This window comes from Ammodytes marinus (assembly GCF_949987685.1).
Source record: "Ammodytes marinus genome assembly, chromosome: 11".
Taxonomy (NCBI): domain Eukaryota; kingdom Metazoa; phylum Chordata; class Actinopteri; order Uranoscopiformes; family Ammodytidae; genus Ammodytes; species Ammodytes marinus.
Genome location: NC_137215.1, coordinates 1,762,074 through 1,782,640, shown reverse-complemented (window position 1 = coordinate 1,782,640; position 20,567 = coordinate 1,762,074). Strand labels below are relative to the sequence as shown.

Sequence of the window (20,567 nt, the reverse complement as noted above, 5' to 3'; positions counted from 1 at the left end):
CTTTTCAGATGCTTTACTATCATGCAGCTAACTCCCAAAATGACATAGTTAGAATGATTTAGTGGATTTGGGTTTACAGTTACAGGGGTTTTAAAAGGGCCATTATATCAGCATCAGTGCCCTCTTGTCTGTAATTGAATGGAACTGACTAGATTTCATTAGCAGTATTTAACCCTCTGGTCTGTACCTGCCTATTGGATCTCGCCTTGCTCTAAACGAGGTTAATTTTTCTTTTGTACATTGTAATTTGTCCCCGTTTAAAAAAAAGTTACATTACATTTCATATTGGTTTTCAGTTGAAGGTATTGGACTGGTCTGTACCTATACTTATTCACTGATTTTGACAACAAGCGTTCTCCAGAATCACTCAGTGCGTTTACATGCAGACTTATAATCGGATAACTAAACGAATAAGACCTCAACAGGACTTTTAAACTGCATGTAAACACCTTTATCCGATCTACTTCGGACACAAATCGGCACAATAACGGACAAGAGAAGTCGGATAAGAACACCTAGATAATTCGTTCATTGTCGGCTTTCTCTCTGCATGTATACAGGGATCGGACATCTCATATCGGACTTCTCGTTCTGCGCTTGTGTGCCTGCGCGTGATAGGCTACACCATGGGTTATTGCCGGAAGGGAACCAGACGTGGCTCTAAAACCACTTGTTGAAAGCATGGTTGAAAGGGCTACAGCGCGACCTAGCATAGTGGAGACAGCCATGCATCAGACATTTATCCGATTTCTGAAAGGCCATGTATACTCAGACAAGTGACACGGTCCGTTCGAGTGTCTTGTTCGATATATGTGATAATCTAATCTAGTTGTGCCATGGAAACGCACTGACTGACTACACCTTTAAAGTCATATTATCAGTGGCCCCTTGTCTGTAGTTGAAGGGAGCTGACTTGAAATCAGTATTTTAACCCTCTGGTGTGTAAATGTCTATTACATCTCTCCTTGCTCTATTTAAACTTGTCCCTGTTTAAATAAAGTTACATCACATATTGGTCTGTAGTTAAAGGGAACTGTGTGATTGCATTCATGGTTCCTACAGCTTAATGCAAGTTCAATTTAAGACTTTTTAAGACCTTTTTAATGCCACTTGAAATGAAATTTAAGACCAACGACGCAATCAACAGAAAAGGAAAAAGGTATTGTCTCGGTGTTCAGACATCACAGTAACTCTGCTTTCAGCGTAGACGTCATTATCTGTATCTGTTCAACCAACAAAATAATCTGTATATGTATCTGTATTCGGATATGAAGGCGGAAATGGCCGAGGCTTATGTCTGATTTTTTTTTTTTTTTGCAATTATTGTCCCTTCAGTGCATCAAATTGATTTAATATTGGCATATAATTAATTATGAGATACAGTTCTATCCATACTGTACTTTCATCTGTTTCTCTCTCTCTCATAAGTTATATGAACTGTCTGAGCACTATACATCACAGTAATTAACTTTGTCCGTTTTATTTTATTTTTTCATCTCTTTCTCCCTTTTTATTTTTAACTCGACAAAGTTTTATGATATATCGATCCGAGATCTAATCGATCTATTTTGCCCATTTTATTTCCCTCTACTCTATCTCTCCCTTTTTTCCAACTTGGTTCAATGAATAATTACTTTGGATAAGGAAACAGTGTTTAGTGCTCTACAAGTGATCAACGCACAAAGATGATACTTTTTTCAGCATATCTCTTAGTTCTAAACAGACATGAACTAAACAGGCGAAGCGTCACATATCGAATATTTAAAGATCGATTTTGTCTATTTAATGGCATTATACAGCCCGCTGCCTGCTACTAGAGAGACATGGTCCACGTTCAGAGGTTTGAAATAAATGAAAGGCAGGAAGGGCTGACGGTGACACGGGCTGCAGAAAATTCCAGCGAAGAGACGGCGGGTAACGGAGCCATGCAGCCGGTCTTTCTCCTCTCCGCCACGGCAGCGGAGATGAACAGCTGATTGGTGCAACTATAGTTAAGGCAGCACGCGCTGCGTCAATTTAGCGCTTAATAAATAAATATTTGTTCCCCGAATATAACGAGACTATTCGGGAAGTAAAACTATTCGGATCGATCTCATTATCCGTGCTTTTCCGATTAGCCTACACTTGTTCGGATTCGGGCTCATCCCTAGTAGGCGTGCAACCGAACATTGTCTGGAGATTTGGTGCTGCTGTCCCGGTTGTTGATATCGGAGGTGGAGCATGGAGGGGTGGAGGCACGGTAGAAACGAGAGTAGAACAGAACTGGGAAATACCTGGCGTTTGTTGACAGCTTGATTTTGAGGCTTTGTGTTTCGCGCTGTGCATGTACACCGTGCCTCGTATAAATTGCCAGGTACCGGTTTCAGCCAGGCAGAAAAATCCTTTGTTGGATAGCCAAGTTTCGTTGAATTTACACTTTCCCATGATGCGCGCCGACTGCTACTCATGCTGCTACTGCTACCTGAATGACGTGCGTCTGCTCTGAGTCACGGCCGCAAACAAATGTTTTGTTGGTTCCGCTCTCGTGAAACTATTCGGCAATTTATATATAAAAAAAATTACCTTTTATTTTTAGATTTGAGACCAATCATAAAATCCTACTTACCATGTGTTAACATTTTTAAGACCTTTGAAAGATGGATTTAAGACTTTTTAATGCTAATTAAGGCCTTATTTTTAGATTTATGAATTTAAGACTTTTTAAGACTTTTTAAGGATCCGCGGGAACCCTGGCATTAGCAGTATTTTAACAGACTGGTCGTTACCTGTCCGGCCTTGTTGTACAGAGTCTCCTGCACTGAGTGGAGCTCAGAGCAGATGAATTCTTCTTCACTCAGTTTCTCTCTGGTTCGCTGCAGGTCCTGACTGGTCTCCTCTAGTCTGAGAACAGAGGGAGGAGACGGAATATTATATGGTGAAACTACTTTAATTAGAATATCATGGAAAATGAATTGGAATTGAGGCGAGAATTCATTCAAAAGGGGCCCAAACCAAGTACTGAGTACATATGGATGATAATACTTTATAGAGGGCCGACATTTCTGTATTTAAAATCCTTTTTTTTTAATGAAATATCAATTTTCAGAGATTGTGAATGTGGGGTTTTCATAAGCTGTTAGCCATAATAAATACAATTATAACAAATAAAGGCTTGACATATCTCACTTTGCATCTAATGAGTCTATATAATATTTTAGTTTCCCCTTTTAAGTTGAATTACTGAAATAAATGAACTTCTGCACGACATTCTAATTTTTCATGTTTCACCTGCATGGTGCATTCAACATCTAAATAAACTCTTTGAAGACCTCTTGGACCAACAGAGGAAAGAGGGAATATGATACAGTTAATACATCAGGAAAAAACATATGGCAAGGCAAGGCAAGTTTATTTATATAGCACAATTCAGACACAAGGCCACTCAAAGTGCTTTACAGGGGCAATGAATATAATGGTACATAAAAAAAACACCCAAAAAAGTTAATTTAGTCTAACATGATACATTTTGTTACTTGAATGTTCTTTTATACGGTCTAGTATTAATAATGATAATAATAATGATGGATTGGATTTATATAGCGCTTTTCAAGGCACTCAAAGACGCTTTACAGGGTTCCAGGTTCCATTCATTCACACACAGTCATACTGGTGGTGGTAAACTACCATAGTTGCCACAGGCAGACTGGCGGAAGCGTGGCTGCCATTCAGCGCCTACGGCCCCTCCGACCACCACCTCAAACATACAGCAGTCATACACATTCACACGAGGCAAGGTGGGTGAAGTGTCTTGCCCACGACACAACAACCATGACACTGGTGGCCGGGCGGGGATCGAACCGCCAACCCTTCATTGGCCAACACGCTTAACCACCTGAGCCACGGTTGCCCCCATTAACATTAGCATAGGCTTTTTATTAGCAAAGGATTTGTTTTCAATGCTAACACAGTAACAGACAGGTAGTGGATCATGAGGAGATATTCACTGATTTTGACAACAAGCGTTCTCCAGAATCACCGACTCCATCTTTAAATGACGTGTTAACACAATGGTTGCGTTCTGAATCTCCTCCTCTTTCCTTTTTCTATTCTACATACTACATCCGACGATAAAAATAATCTAGTTAGGATGCAGTAGGCATACTATTGGGACATACTTTACTCTCTTATTTCATCATAACATTGCACCTTGATCTTGCCTCTTGCTTTTATATCCGTCGCATCCCTGTTTGTTTTCATATGGAGGCTTCGTCGATGTGACGTCACTTCACGTGCGCATTGGATTGTGGGTCAGAATCGCCCAATTAGGATGCAGTTTTCAACACTAACAATCTTGGCCGCATGAAGTACGACATCCGGGTACTTCTAACCATCCTAAATCTGGCCACAAGAATTGGGACATCCTAAATCTTTTTTCTACCATACTATATAGTATAAAGTATGCGATTCGGAACGCAACCCATGTCCCCCTCACCTTTGCTGCTTCTCCTCCAGCTCCACGGTGCATTGCTCCAGTTGGGATTTACTGTCAACAAACAGATCGGTCACCTGGAAGAGAGGGGGGGGGGGGGGGGCAGGGTGAGTGTTATCCCGAATACTGTGACAATCACGTATGGCTCCCAGAGCTCAACAAAGCTTATCATGACAGATTAAAATATAAGAGAAATGTACCCTTTTTTTTAAATTATTATTATTACTTTTTTAATATATATTTTCTTATTTTTTTTTTAAATAAACATATTGTGGAAGAAAAATAAATAAAAACACTAATATTGTAGAATTATTTGGACACTAGTTGGAGAAAAATATTTTGCTCACTCCATTATATAATAAGTTCTTACGGTTTGGGTTAACATTTTGTTAAATTGTCGACAAATTATTATTATTGTTATTATTATTATATATATATTCTTTAAGTATGCCATTTATGGGCTCTTCCAGGGCTCCAGCCCCGACACACACACACACACCCCGCGTGTTTTGTTAAAGTGCAAAAAGGTCCAGAAGCCATTATCAAGAGGGTTGAAGTCTCACGTACCTTCTTTAGCTCCTCCTCCATGATTGCGATTCTGTCGACGGTTTCTGCTGAATGTTCTTCATTAGCTGTGATCTGAGTCATCATATTCCTGAAACACACACAGGTTCCACACACATTAATATCAGTTCCACACACACACACACACACACACACACACACACACACACCAGGGATGGAAATTAACACCCGCCACACGCCAAATGCGGGTAGATTTGCGTGCTGGCGTGTAAATTGTGTCACTTCACCCGCCACTGTGTCGGGTAATACTTTCCAGTCAGGTCCGATCTAATTTGCATATTTAATACATTCGTCATGAACATGATGACAGGGCGCTACACAGTTCAACAGTTTCTTTTTGCCTTTCTAGTCGAACTGAACTACGGCGCGATCCGCTCCGCTAGGAAATACTATCTGCGAGTTAACGTGTGGAGGCATAAGTCGACAAATCAATCGACTTACTTTGCCCCCTTTTTTTCTTCCCACAGCAGAGGTTGAGGTGCTGAAAATAAAGTGAAAACTGCGCTTTTCCTTTAAGCAGCAGAGCTGCCGCCGTTGTTACAGTATTTGCATCAAAGCCCTAATGGTAATACAAATGAGATGCTTTATTTAAACGCTGTCCGTGCTTAGAGGTGATTTTAATTGTGTCGGCTGAAACAGAAACTAACGGAGGGATTCGGCTCACATACAGTCCCTTGAGTCGCGCAGTCAGTTTGCCGACATGGCTTTGTATTTAAGGCTCGAGACATACAATCAGATCGCATACAAACAGGGAAGCCTTTCCCATCGATATCGCTAACGGGGAGAATATCCCCGGTTATTATTTGAGCCTCAAACCACAGAGTTCTTCCCCGTGCGGTGGCTCGCGCACTCACTAGTGATCTCACGGTGAAACGCTGCTTTGCTCGGACGAAGGCATCGTGTGTTTCTAGATGATTTAACGTCATAGTCTCAGACGAGCGTTTAACATTATGCTGCATCTTTTGCACTGCACTGTTTTTTATCAACAGTGAAAAAATGGTCCCACACCGGACTCTTATGTGTAGCTGATTACTTCATGCACGCACCTTGCAGAAGTGACGCTCCTGCAGCGCGCTCACGACCAGACGTGACACGGTGACATCTCCCATTAATAAAACGGCATAACTCCCTGATTTTCAGATTTCTATTTTTAAATTCGACTTGAGCGCAAGTGGAAAAGCGGTCAATGTGTCGACACATTCACATCCCTAATGCATATGGAGAAAGTGATAAACAATATCAACATTTCATATCATTAACTAAAAAGAAAAAAGAAATCTAAAGGTAACTTCAATACTGTATTATAATTATTGACTAAATGATGAAAAAAAGGTGTCTGCAGGGCCAGTGAAAATATACAAGGGGCCAGTAAAACTCGGATCTATTGGCCAAGCGGGCCAGTTGGGAAAAAAAGTTGCATTGAACCCAGAGTATATATGGAGTTCAATTATACAATGTTTTGAAATAAAGATGGCGTGTATTGTGTATCATATATAGTAAGAGTGTACCATTTAATTTGCAACTCAGTTCCTTGGTAGCACCTACTTACAGTACAAATGACTTCTGATGGAAAACATTTGTATGAAAAACACTTTCATTAGCTATTCTTACTATTGTATTGTTTAACATTAACGCATATATTAAAAAAGATATTGCGTATAAAAAGTGGCTGGTAAAAAAGATGAGTGGCTGGTAGATTTTTAAATCTACCTGCCACAGTGGCTGGTAGGCAAAAAAGTTAATTTCCATCCCTGACACACACACACAGTAATATCAGGAACACACACATACATTAATATCAGTTACACACACACACACACACACACACACACACACACACACACACAGAGTCATATCTGTTACACACATCTTAAAGCAAGCTGCATCATGCTTCTCTAAATGTGAAAGTACATCTTACTAACGACACTGTTCCCACGAAACTTTGAATTCAAGAGGAGTGCCGACAGAAACACAAAGGTATTGAAAAGTAACGTGGATAGATGTGTAACTGAGTATTATTGGAGATGGGTGGGAATAAATAAGCATACGTTTTTTCCTACTCCTTTTTGGACATGTTAAATTAATATATATATATATATTTTTTGCTTTTGTTACTGTTTTTTTTTTTGCAGTTTTATTGTATTGTTTTACATGTCCGAAAATAAAAACCTTCATTCATTCCAATATTGATCTATTGAAAGCTACGAAATACAAGGGCAAAATAGACATTTGTTTTTGTATGTAACATCCTTGAGTGAGTGAGTGAGTGAGTGAGTGAGTGAGTGAGTGAGTGAGTGAGTGAGTGAGTGAGTGAGTGAGTGAGTGAGTGTGTGTGGGACCTACTCGTAGTTCTCATTAGAGAGATAAACTCCGTTCTTGTCTCTTGTGGCGGCGAGGTCTCTCTTCAGTCGCTCGATCTCCTCCGTGTATTCCTGAACAGACACAACAACGCTGCTATTGAAACCATTTCCCTGATGTGTAGGTTTGTATTTCTATCTTTAGATCAGACTTAAAGGTGCAGTGTGTAATATGACATCATCAAGAAAGTTCTACAAAGTTCTAGAATGCAACGCTCCCTGGGTAACCCCACCCCTTTCGAATAATAACAGAAGCTACAGTGGCCTTCAAGGACAAGAACAATTCTAAATTTTAAACAATGCACCTGATGACATTCCAACTATGACACTTTCAAGATGGCGGCACTAGGCCTTGGTCCAAAATATGCAGAAATATGGACATATATGAGACCCTTTCTAAGGAAAAAATAAATAATTAAAAAAAAATGTTCAGCTATTATGCACTAAATTAAATGTACTTATGGATATTATAATTACTTTCTACAAAATCTGCTAGGAAATAAAACCCAAAATTCTACACACTGCAGGTTTAAAGTAGCTACGAGGAACTTTTAAATATTTCTGAAACAGTCTAATTTTTCCTCTGATTATCATAAATGACATGCAACAGCAAACGAGACCATCAGTGCAAAGAATGCTATTTGTAAATAGTTTTTCTTAATGCCTTTGTCATGGGTTATACGCTCACCCAGGAACAACAGCTGGCGTAGTAAAAACACTACCGCTTTTGTCCAAAGGGGGGCGCTAGAATTAACACACACTGAAAGTTCCTCAGAGCACCTTTAAATAAATGTGAATAAATAAGTAATATGCGTTGGCTATTTCACTTAGCCTTACTTTTTAAAATCTAAAAACAAAATCAACATTTTAGTTTTACCGTTAACATTTAGATATAATAATATACAAAATATAATAGAGAATTGTCCACAGCCCAAAGAAAGGTAAACAGCATATAGAAGCTGGAGCCTTGACCCAGGGTTGTCTCTAGGGCTGCAACTAACGATTATTTTGATAATCGATTAATCTGTCGATTATTTTTTCGATTAATCGATTATTAATCGGTTAGTGTTTTGGTCCGTAAAATGTCAGAAAATGGTGAAAAATTTTGATCAATTTTCTAAAGCCCATGTTGACGTCCTCAAATGTATTGTTATGTCCAAAACACACAGATATTTCAGTTTACTATCATAATAGGATTAAAGAAACCAGAAAATATTTACATTTGAGAAGCTGAAATCAGAGAATTTGGAAATTTTTTATATAAAAATTACTCAAAACGATTAATCGATTATCAAAATAGTTGGCGATTATTTTAATAATCGATTAATAATCGATTCGTCGATTAATCGTTGCAGCTGTAGTTGTTATGACTTTATCCCTACGCGTATCACTGTGTAAGCTATGGATTCAGCTTCACAGCAAATTTAAATGGGATTCGGTTCTGGCTTTATTAAATAATCAAGACTGTTTCAGAAAATATTTAAAAGTTCCCCGTGGACAAAGTCATGACGCTAGAGTTCCAGGAGACTGTGTGTGTGTGTGAGAGTGAAAGCATGGTTGCGTTCCGAATCGCATACTTTCTACTATATAGTATGTAGAAAGAAGATTTAGGATGTCCCGATTCTTGTGGCCAGATTTAGGATGGTTAGAAGTACCCGGATGTCCTACTTCATGCGGCCAAGATTGTTAGTGTTGAAAAGTGCATCCTATTTGGGCGATTCTGACCCACAATCCAGTGCGCACGTGAAGTGACATCACATCGACGAAGCCTCCATATGAAAACAAACGGGGATGCGACGGATATAAAAGCAAGAGGCAAGATCAAGGCGCAATGTTATGATGAAATAAGAGAGTAAAGTATGTCCCAATAGTATGCCTACTGCATCCTAACTAGATTCTTTTTATCGTCGGATGTAGTATGTAGAATAGAAAAAAGAAAGAGTATGTGATTCGGAACGCAACCCATGTCTCCGTCTGTGAGTGTGTCTCTGAGTGAGTAAGTGAGTGAGTGAGTGAGTGGATCCCTTCATGTGTGTGTGTTTGTTCATTCGTTCGCAGTTTAATTTGGGATCTGGTGTTGGCTTTCTTTAAAAAAAAAAACGAGACTGTTTCAGAAATATTTGAAAGCAGTTTACCTTGATGAGCGTTCTCTTGGTGAGTTTCTGGTTGACTTCAGGTTTGTTCATGATGTTCTTGGCTCTGCTGGCGTATTCCAACGTGCTCAGGGTCTCCTACACACACACACACACACACACACACACACAGACATTAGTTTCACTGCTTATAGCCAACTCTGGTTCTGCCAAGGAGCTGTGCATTGTCCCCGTCAAATAAACAAATAAATAAAATAACTAAAGAGTCTTTACTGAATGAAGCTAAGCAAGACAAATAGTTTAAATATTTCACAGAACCAGTAGAGATATTAGACAGTATAGATATTAGACAGTAGAGATATTAGACAGTAGAGATATTAGACAGTAGAGATATTAGACAGTAGAGATATTAGACAGTAGAGATATTAGACAGTAGAGATATTAGACAGTAGAGATATTCGACAGTAGAGACATTAGACAGTAGAGATATTCGACAGTAGAGATATTAGACAGTAGAGATATTAGACAGTAGAGATATTAGACTGTATAGATATTAGACAGTAGAGACATTCGACAGTAGAGATATTCGACAGTAGAGATATTCGACAGTAGAGATATTCGACAGTAGAGATATTAGACAGTAGAGATATTAGACAGTAGAGACATTAGACAGTATAGATATTAGACAGTAGAGATATTAGACAGTATAGATTGACGTACTTCCAGGTTGCTTGAGGAAGGAGACACCGTGGCGATGATGGAGGTTTTGGTTCTTCCTCCCAGAGAATCCTGCAGAATCCTGGTCAGTTTGGACTCTCTGTGGGGGAGACGACACACATTACACAACTGTTTATTTAAAAATGGACCCACAAGTCATCCAGGGAAATATATAAAACATTATTATTATTACTATAACAGATATATCAGCAGTCACAATGACAAACTTTGAGTTCATCAGTTTAAGAGAAGAGCTACAAACAATGAAAGGGAGGTAACATGGTATAAAGTATTATTATTTATAGTTTTTTTTTGGGGGCATTTTTTATGCTTTATTGACAGAGTGCAGAGATACAGAGTTGAAATGGGGCAGAGAGGGGAGTGACATGCAGAGATTGACCGCGGGCTGGAATCGAACCCGGGTCCGCTGCTGGGCCCGGCCCGGGGGGGGACGCCCTACCAACTGAGCTAAGGGCGGCCAAAGTTTTTTTTTTGTATGTCTTGGTTTGTGTCCTTGTGTGATGGTGCGGATGTTTGGTTGTGTGTTTTGTGGAGAAAACAATAAACATATTGTGGGAGAAAAGAAAAAAAAGAAAAAAGGGGAGGTGAAAAAACAAAAAGCAAAGCGGAAAACTGACATGTTTTGGGAGGTATTTTTGTGTGGGGAAACTGGGAATATATATATATATATATCAATATCCAATTTGTGAGCAATTTAAATCCCCCCCCCCAAATTCTCCCCTGTAACATGGTATTATTGTCAGGTAAAACCTAAATTTCAACTTCAACTATAGTCTATTTGTTGTAGTTTCTGGCTCAACACAAAATGTTTCAAGATTACATTGAATTAAATCACAATGACTGACAAAACATTTGGTATTCCACATATAAACCGTGCGTGTACCTGTATTAGGGATGTCCATACACTGTTATAACTGCTAGGAAGATCTAGAACTGGTTAATACTATCAGCTACTTGTACCTGAATTGTTTTAAAAGGGAATATACCAGTCCTTGGATGTAAAAAGCGTAATGGTTAATAACTAGTTAATTCGTGTTGGTTACCGGTTAAAGAAAATAATCTAAATGGCCCTCACTAACCTTTATTTTTTAGGAATTTTTATAAAAACCATATCTTGCAGGGTTTCAACAAATTAAATGTAAAAGAAATGTATGAATGAACCGTGCTTGTACCTGTATGGTATGTGAGGCCTTTTCTCCACCAGAGCGGTGATGACTCGGCCCAGCGTGAGCAGAGACTGGTTGATGTTTCCTGCTTCTCGAGCTCGTTTATCCACCGCACCAGAACGCCCGATGTTCTCACTGCCCGCGAGGTCCACCTAGGGGGGGGGGGGGGGGGGGGAGAGGGAGAGGAGAGAGAGAGAGAGAGAGAGAGAGAGAGAGAGAGAGAGAGAGAGAGAGAGAGAGAGAGAGGGAGGGAGGGAGGGAGAGAGATGAAGGCTTTAATGCTGTGATGTCTCAAAATTCATCTAATTCCAAAAAGCATTGTTGTCAATTTTTATTATATATATATATTTTTTTAAGATATTTCTATGCTTTATTGATAGTGCAGAGACAGAGTTGAAATGGGGCAGAGAGGGGAGTGACATGCAGAGAACGACCGCGGGCTGGAATCAAACCCGGGTCCGCTGCTGGCCGAGGCCCATGGGGGGGGTGACGCCCTACCAACTGAGCTAAGGGCGCCCCCTTGTTGTCAATTTGTGAAAAAAATACAAATAAAATTGTCTTTTAATCACAGCTTTTTGCCAAAAATCTGCAAATATCTCCTCATGATCCGCTGCCTGTCTGTACTGTGTTTGTGCACTGAAAAAATCTGGTGCTCTCTAAACTGGTATGTACTGTAAACAAAAAGGGCCCACCATAACTAGCAACATGCCCGTTTACAGAGCCTAGGCTGTGTATTCACCAACAGATTGTTTTCCCCAGTGCACACGCAGTACGGACAGGTAGCGGATCATGAGGAGATATTCACTGATTTTGATCAAAAGTGATTTAAGACTCCAAGCGTTCTCCAGAATCACTGCCTTTAAATTTAAGATGTTAAAATATAGTTTCTCGTGTTGAACATAAACCATATTTACCAGGTTGAGTTTCCCGATCTTCACCAGCTCCTCTCCGTCCATCGTTATCTCCTTCATGTGGATTGTGACCGAGAACACAGAGTGGGAACGGCTACACAGAGAAACCACAGAGGGGGACAAAGGCAAATGTTATAAAATATTAAAAAAGTAATAAAGATCGTTAATGACGTATTTCAGAATCAGAACCTCTCTTTATTGTCATGGCACAAAGTTAAAGACCTACTTCACCGGTGGGAATATGAAGGTGTATTGAATTCTGAGATCCTATACATAAATGTGCAAAAAAAAATCGGTTCATCCTAGCCTGAGAAAAGGCAGAAAGAGTGTTTTATGGTCTCACTGTCTAACCCTACATTTCTCTTTCTGTGATGTCACACATTTAAACAATTATGAGGTAGAGGCTCGAAAATTAAGTGTATTTTTCGATTGAACAAAAACTGATTAAAATATAAAAATGTGTAAAACTTTAAAACCGTATTTACATATATAAATATTGCAGTATAAAATGATCATTCTTTCTCAACCCCAACCCACTCCTAAAATTCACAAACGTTTCGCCTTTACTGTTTCAGCCCCGACCCCCAAAAAGTTGTTCCGTTTTCTTACCCCCCAAAGGCTCATTCTGAGCCAGGAAAAACCCTGGTAGGCGAGTGTCTGTCGTGTTTGGTCTGTAGTGTCTGTCGTGTTTGGTCTGTAGGGTCTGTCGTGTTTGGTACCAGGAATAAGACTGTGTAGGTGAGTGTCTGTCGTGTTTGGTCTGTAGTGTCTGTCGTGTCTGGTACCTGGAAAAACCCTGGTAGGTGAGTGTCTGTCGTGTTTGGTCTGTAGTGTCTGTCGTGTCTGGTACCTGGAAAAACCCTGGTAGGTGAGTGTCTGTCGTGTTTGGTCTGTAGTGTCTGTCGTGTTTGGTCTGTAGTGTCTGTCGTGTTTGGTCTGTAGTGTCTGTCGTGTTTGGTACCAGGAATAAGACTGTGTAGGTGAGTGTCTGTCGTGTTTGGTCTGTAGTGTCTGGTACCTAGAATAACCCTGGTAGGTGAGTGTCTGTAGTGCTTGGTCTGTCGTGTTTGGTCTGTAGTGTCTGTCGTGTTTGGTCTGTAGTGTCTGGTACCTAGAATAACCCTGGTAGGTGAGTGTCTGTAGTGCTTGGTCTGTCGTGTCTGGTCTGTAGTGTCTGTCGTGCTTGGTCTGTAGTGTCTGTAGTGTCTGGTACCTGGAATAAGCGTTCATGAGCGTAGAAGCTGTGCGTCTCTTGGCCGATCCTCGCTCCAGAATCTGATAAACTTCATCTTTGTTGTGAACAGTCACTTCCTCCAGACCTCTGACCACCACGCTGCGCTGTAACACACACACAGACACACACACACACACACACACACACACACACACACACACACACACACACACACACACACACGTATGTTCAGTTTAGTTTATTTCACATATAAAACAATATAACCACATAGAAACCACACCCATTAGACATATTTTATTGCTTGCATGTTCGAAATAAAAGACAATCAATCAATCAATTTTCCTATTAGTAATAATTAACTTTTTTAAATCTTTGCAGAGCTGCGCTTCGGGGAGTTTCTGCATCCCTGTGAAGTGATTTTGACAACAAGCGTTCTCCAGAATACACTGACTACACCTTTAATTTAAGTAACTTCCACCCCCTATATAACCCAACCAGTCATCACCAGCTTTCACTAACGCCATCTTATCAAGAAACCATTAATTGACCATTACACACACACACACACACACACACGCACGCACAAACAAACAAACACACACAGACCCCCCCGCCCTCCCACACGGACCCACAAACACACGGATCCACAAACACACACACAAACAGACCCACAAACACAAACCTACACACTCACAAACCTACACACCCCACACACACAGGCACAGACCAACACACACACACACACACACACACACAGACAGACAGACACACGGACCCACACCCACCCACAAACACACACCCCCCCACCCCACACACAAACACAGACCCACAAACACCCCCCCCCCCCACCCCACAAACACTCTTACCTTGTTTCGTGGGTCGTCAAACAGCTGCAGCCTCTCGGTCACGTCCTCCGAGGGGCTGAGCAGGTCGAAGAGCTCCTCGTTGTAAATCTCCAGCAGAGAAACTTTGACCGAAAACTCCGTCCCGTTCTCAGACAGCTTCTCAAAGATCTGGTGCAGCGTTCTGGGGATGATGCCCGCAAGAGGGTCCTGGGAAGATACACAGAAAGGGCAAGGTCAAGGTTATTTCTATTGCACATTTAAAAACAGCATCAGTTGACCAAAGACTGTGCTGTACAAGATACAATACAAAACAACATAGATGCCTAAGATACACTATATACATAAATATTACTGTGATGTCACAGTAAAAGACATCACAGTAATATTTACAAAGTAAGTTTTTTTTTAACCCTATATTTCTCTTTCTGCGATGTCACGAGAAAGAGAAATATAGGGTTAAAAAAAAACACTCTTTCTGCCTTTTCTCAGGCTAGAATGAACCGATTTCAATTTTTTTCGCACATTTATACTACATAGGATCTCAGAATTCAATACACCTTCATATTCAAACCGGTGAAGTAGGCCTTTAAGTAATTTTTTATTTATAAAATGAAATAAGGCCGTATCCAAAATCTGTTTTGTAAGAAATTTGGGCACTTAAATGTTGTAAAAATTAAATAGATTTTTGGTTTTTAATAAAGAAATACAAATTTAAATATAATTAGTCAGATTTAAACCAAACTCACCTCTTCCCAGGTGAACTGCTCATTGGGACTTCTCTCTCCCTCCATGGTGAAGGTCTTCCCTGTTCCCGTCTGACCATAACTACACAAGAGAAAAAAACTATCATTTAAAAGCGTACTTCATATGAATTAAAACACAGTAACAGTTCAGTTCAGTTCAGAAATTAAGACTTGAATTTTTCTGAACTTACGCGAAGACGGTGCAGTTGTATCCCATGATGACCTCGTCCAGAATGGGGCAAACGACGCTCCTGTACACGTCAATCTGTTTGGCAGCCGGAGGAAAAACCTGCAAAGAAAAATAAAATAAATGATTACAATTATAATATTACACTAAACATTTGCTGTACTGAGGGATTGAACCCACTCACGGAGGCATGTTGACATTTGGTCTAGAAGCAAAGAAAGAAGGTCGCGCAGAGCTCTTTTGATCGGCATCATCATTTACACCTGTGTTTACACGACAATGGTCTAGCTGAAAACGGGACCGTTCTTCCATTACATTTAACTTCTGCATTTAGATAAGTGTTTTGAATATGCTCAGCACTGGCCTAAATCACTGTAGAATTTAGCACTCAAGCTTTATTAGACAGTACCGAGTTGAAATGGGGAGACAGACAGACACAGAGAGAGAGAGAGAGAGAGAGAGAGAGAGAGAGAGAGAGAGAGAGAGAGAGAGAGAGAGACACACACACACACACACACACACACACACACACACACACACACACACACACACAGAGAGAGACACAGAGAGAGAGAGAGAGAGAGAGAGAGAGAGAGAGAATGACCTGCAGTAAAGGTCCACGGGTCGGATTTGAACCCGCGGCCACTGCAACGAGGGCCGGAGCCGATATGGTATGCACTCTATCCACTACACCACCGGAGCAGCCCCATAAAGGTTATCTTTAACGGCAAAGCTTATTTTCAGACAACACTGATCTATTTAAAATATCTCTACCAACTCTAGAATAATCAGAATCGCACTGAGGTGTGTAGAAGTGTCTGTCTGACCCACTCACCATATCAAAGGTGTAGGTCTTTCTAGCTGCTTTGTCGTTGAGTCCTCCGGTTCTCACGGCAACCTCTTTCCTGTGATTGTCACAGTCGATGACGCCGTGAGACGTTTTACGCTCCATCGTGTTGAAAGGCCTAAAAACACACACACAAAGAGACACACACACACACACGCACAGAGCAGACAGACACACATAGAGACATATACACACAGAGACAGAGACACACACGCCGAACACATACAGACATGCGCACAGAGAAAGACACACAAAGAGACATGCACAGACACACATGCGCACAAATCGCAACATAGAGACACACACAATGACATACAGACAGAGACACACACACACACACGAGCACACACACAAATAAAAATATGGAGACAGACACACACACACATGCAGAGCAGACACACACAGACAAACATAGACAGCACACACACACACACACACACACAAAAAACAAAACCAGAAAGATGAGAATAACATCACCTGCACATCAATGAACAGACAGACTAATAGCAATTTGAAGCCTTAATCTGAAACATTTCCCTAAAGTATTGGAATAAGATTATTTTTAAATTGAAAGATAAATCCCACATCCTGAGAGCGTGTCCATAGAGTGTATTTTATATCATTATACTATTACAATATTTGTACATTGTTTTCACATAATATATAATTGTATAAAATTTGCTTTGTTAAACTTTTTCACAAATAGTTGTTTTTTAAATTTAAAACTATGATTTCTGAATTTGCACATCTCACTAACAGTTTTAAGCAGAATTTCTTGATTTTATCGTATTAAATTCTATGTTTGTATCATTTTTATTTTCGTTTTTATCCTTGTTTATCGGGTGTAAGTCTGACATCTTGATCGTCGTAACTGTAAATGAAGGGAAACCTCAGCCTCTTTCTCGAGTTGAAACAAAGGTCATTGATAGATACATTACTTCAGTTCAAAAACTCCTTGAAAAATGTGTTTAAAGACCTACTTCACCGGTTGGAATATGAAGGTGTGTTGAACTCTGAGATCCTATTTAGTATAAATGTGCAAAAAAATAATTAATTGGTTCATCCTGAGGTAAGGCTGAAAGAGTGTTTTATGGTCTCACTGTCTAACCCTACAGTTTCCTTACTGTGACATCACAGTAAGGGCTAGGATTAACAGGACAGCTGGGCCAAGGGAAGACTGAGGGAAGAAAAACCTCATTCATTATATTATAATAGTGATTTTATACTGATAGAACGCCTGGTATGGGTGAAGTATTCCTTTAAAAAAAAAAAGGAAGTTGATTTTTGTCTATGAGTACAACCGAAAGAAACTGACATACTTGTAGCGATTCATACATGAACGATAGAGATTTATTGAAAATGTCCTATAAACATATGACGAGATTTTAGACAATTTAAATGACCACCGCAAACCCTTATAACAAGTAATATAAATATTTTAAAAAGTAGAGTGGATTGTAGAAGATGCCGCAAGGTTATTTGACACTGTAAAAATGTGTTTAAAGACCTACTTCACCGGTGGAAATATGAAGGTGTATTGAACTCTGAGATCCTATGTAGTATAAATGTGCAAACACGTTAGAAATCGGTTCATCCTAGCCTGAGAAAAGGCAGAAAGAGTGTTTTATGGTCTCACTGTCTAACCCTACATTTTCCCATGATTGTAGGTGACCCTTAGCTTGTGACACAGGCTAAATAACTCTTAAATATCAAAATAAAAAGGAATTATAGTGTGTTATTGTCCACACACTTACCTGCATCGTACAACGACTTGGATATTTCTTCCCTTTTCGTCTCGTTTAATCCCGCTAGAGTTATATGACGCCATGGCTGTAATATGGAAAAAAAAATGAATAAAAACAAAGTTACATATATTATATAGCCTACCTTAAAATAAGCACATACAAATGGTAAATGGTACTTGACCTATATAGCGCTTTTTTGCCAATTTTCTCAGCCCCAAAGCGCTTTACATTTCTTACCACATTCACCCACACACACTCATGCACCGATGTCAGTTTAATAGCCTAGCTTAAAATAAGCACATACACAACTAAAAAGACATTCCTGACACGATTAAAGTTAACCTAAGGCTATGAAAACGGCTCATTTTACATTAAAAGAAAAGATATAAATGTAAATGCAGGCTAAAAATTTGCATAAGAAGCGCTAGCCGACAAGCAAAATAGTCGTTAAATAGGCGTTAAAATTCAAAACTAACTTACCCGACAAACGGTTACAACTGTCTCTCCCTCTAGAAGATTATCCGGTTGATATTTCCCTTACAAATATGTTTTAAAAGCGTTATATTTGTATGTTTAGCCTCCTCTGACGACACAGTTTATCCCTCTTTCCACAGTGTTGGCGCTAGTCGAAAAAATTAACCTCGCAAACGATCAAATATTTCAAACGTACTTTAAAATTTCGCTCCACCAATGACATAACAGGACACGGCCAAACAAACGACGCGATTGGTCAGAATGTCAGAACGCTGTGACGCGGTGCATCATGGGAGTTGACAAAATAATATAAATTGCGCCGTATTTCCACCAGGTGGCGACATTTGTTAACATTTTATGAAGAAGCATACAGTGGGCAAGAAAAAAAATGCTATTATTTATTTTATTTGAATAGGGTAATATTTTTAACGTATAGCTATCATCGTGAAACTTTGCCAGTTGATTAGTTAAATTAAAATAATATTTTTTTTGTATTATAACTTTCTTGAAAGGTTTAAATAAATATACAAATTAGGCAATATCGTAGGCTACTAATTAGGCCTATGTGGTACATTTTGCTATCTCTTTAAAAAAAAATCTAGACGTTGGATAAAGCCAGATTCAAAATACTTATTTCGTTTTCACAACATATTGGAGTCTGAAGTTTAACAGAACAGACTTTGGATACAACCTTTTTTTTCATTTTATAGATCAAAAAAGAATATGCACAGGTCTGAAAAATTAAAACAATATATTTTACCTGCAGTAGGCTATTTCACATTAAAGAAAGGATTTTTCATTTGATATATTCATACACATAAAAAATGTAGATGCACAAATTCTACAAACATTTTCATAAAATGCTATATTTTAACCCTCCAATCCAAAAAAGAACGTATGAACAGATAGAGTAAAAAGAAATAAACCAATCGATCAATCAATCAATCAATAACCTTTATTTCCACTCTAAAGATTCTAAGTTTTCGCTCATCAACAGTGACGACGAGCATACACAATAAGGATAACATGTAACGGTCAGAGAAAACCGAAATAAAATAGGATAAAAATGAATATAAATTCATTTAAATAAAGTATATAAAATACAGCAAAAAAATAAATAAAATTAGATGAAATAAGCCTAGAACCTGGATAATAAACCCAGTATAAGCCTAGAACGCTAAGAAAAATAAAAACCAAAAATATTCTAATATTTTTTTCATGACTCATTGTGTGTTTGATGTGTGTGAAGTGAGCGCGTGGAGCTGCATTCCATCTGGACCGTCCACCCACTCAGCCCCCCCGAGGTGGGAGAGGGGGTTGCCCTTTCCTGACACACACACACACACACACACATTTTTTATAATAAGTCCATGACATACACACACACACACACACTCACACACCTTTTATAATAGGTCCATGACACACACACTCTCTCTCTCTCTCTCTCTCTCTCTCTCTCTCTCTCTCTCTCTCTCTCTCTCTCTCTCTCTCTCTCTCTCTGGTTGTCCATAGACTCTGATGATGACGTCCACTTTTTTTAAAAGATTATTTTTTCGCATTTTCCATGCTTTATTAGACAGTGTGGAGAGACAGAGATGAAATGTGTCAGAGAGGGGAATGACATGCAGAGAACGACCCGGGCTGGATTCTAACCCGGGTCTTCTGTGGATGTCCAGTGTGTCAGAACATAGGTTATACTTTTTCACTTACTTGTTCCCTAAAAACCTTAACTTTTCCCATTCATTCTCTGTGGTAGTCCTTATCACTACGGATGTAATATATTTTCGGCCACTGATGGGATTTGGGGGGGCGCTGTTTCCCCGGTGTTCCCTTAACTTTTACCATCAATGGCAATTCCTTATCACTACGGATGTCATATATTTTTCGCCACAATACGATTTTGCCATTCATTTTTGGTGCGCTGCCCGCCCCCCCCCCCCTCCCACCCTCACACCCTTTGCATTAAGGGGAGGAGACCCCGTCCCGTTGTCAAAATGCAATAAAGATTTTAACTCTGACTTTATCCAACATCTAGATTTTGTTTTTTAAAGATATGCAAATATTCATATGGTGGAAATAGGCCGAATTTGCATAATATATTCAAACATTTGTTAAACAAACTTCAATACAAAAGTCAATGTTTTAATGTCAGTAATCAACTGGCAAAGTTTCATGATGATATCTATAAGTTAAAAACATTATATTTTACC

At 39.4% G+C, this 20,567-nt stretch overlaps 1 protein-coding gene across 1 annotated transcript in view; it reads right to left on the bottom strand.

Annotated features, from left to right (window-relative positions):
• The window catches only part of kif11 (kinesin family member 11), a 35,350-nt gene extending 16,868 nt beyond the window's left edge, over positions 1-18,482 (bottom strand). The window contains exons 1-15 of the mRNA XM_080036228.1: positions 18,361-18,482; positions 17,890-17,965; positions 16,124-16,253; positions 15,293-15,390; positions 15,105-15,183; positions 14,380-14,565; positions 13,532-13,656; positions 12,322-12,412; positions 11,414-11,559; positions 10,224-10,320; positions 9,546-9,641; positions 7,397-7,485; positions 5,036-5,123; positions 4,472-4,545; positions 2,766-2,880 (exon numbers count right to left, since the gene is read on the bottom strand). Of these exons, the coding sequence (XP_079892354.1) occupies positions 2,766-2,880; positions 4,472-4,545; positions 5,036-5,123; positions 7,397-7,485; positions 9,546-9,641; positions 10,224-10,320; positions 11,414-11,559; positions 12,322-12,412; positions 13,532-13,656; positions 14,380-14,565; positions 15,105-15,183; positions 15,293-15,390; positions 16,124-16,253; positions 17,890-17,963 (1,488 nt within the window). The 5' untranslated portion in view covers positions 17,964-17,965; positions 18,361-18,482. The remainder of the gene's footprint in view (positions 1-2,765; positions 2,881-4,471; positions 4,546-5,035; positions 5,124-7,396; positions 7,486-9,545; positions 9,642-10,223; positions 10,321-11,413; positions 11,560-12,321; positions 12,413-13,531; positions 13,657-14,379; positions 14,566-15,104; positions 15,184-15,292; positions 15,391-16,123; positions 16,254-17,889; positions 17,966-18,360) is intronic.
• Between the last annotated feature and the right edge of the window lie 2,085 nt (positions 18,483-20,567).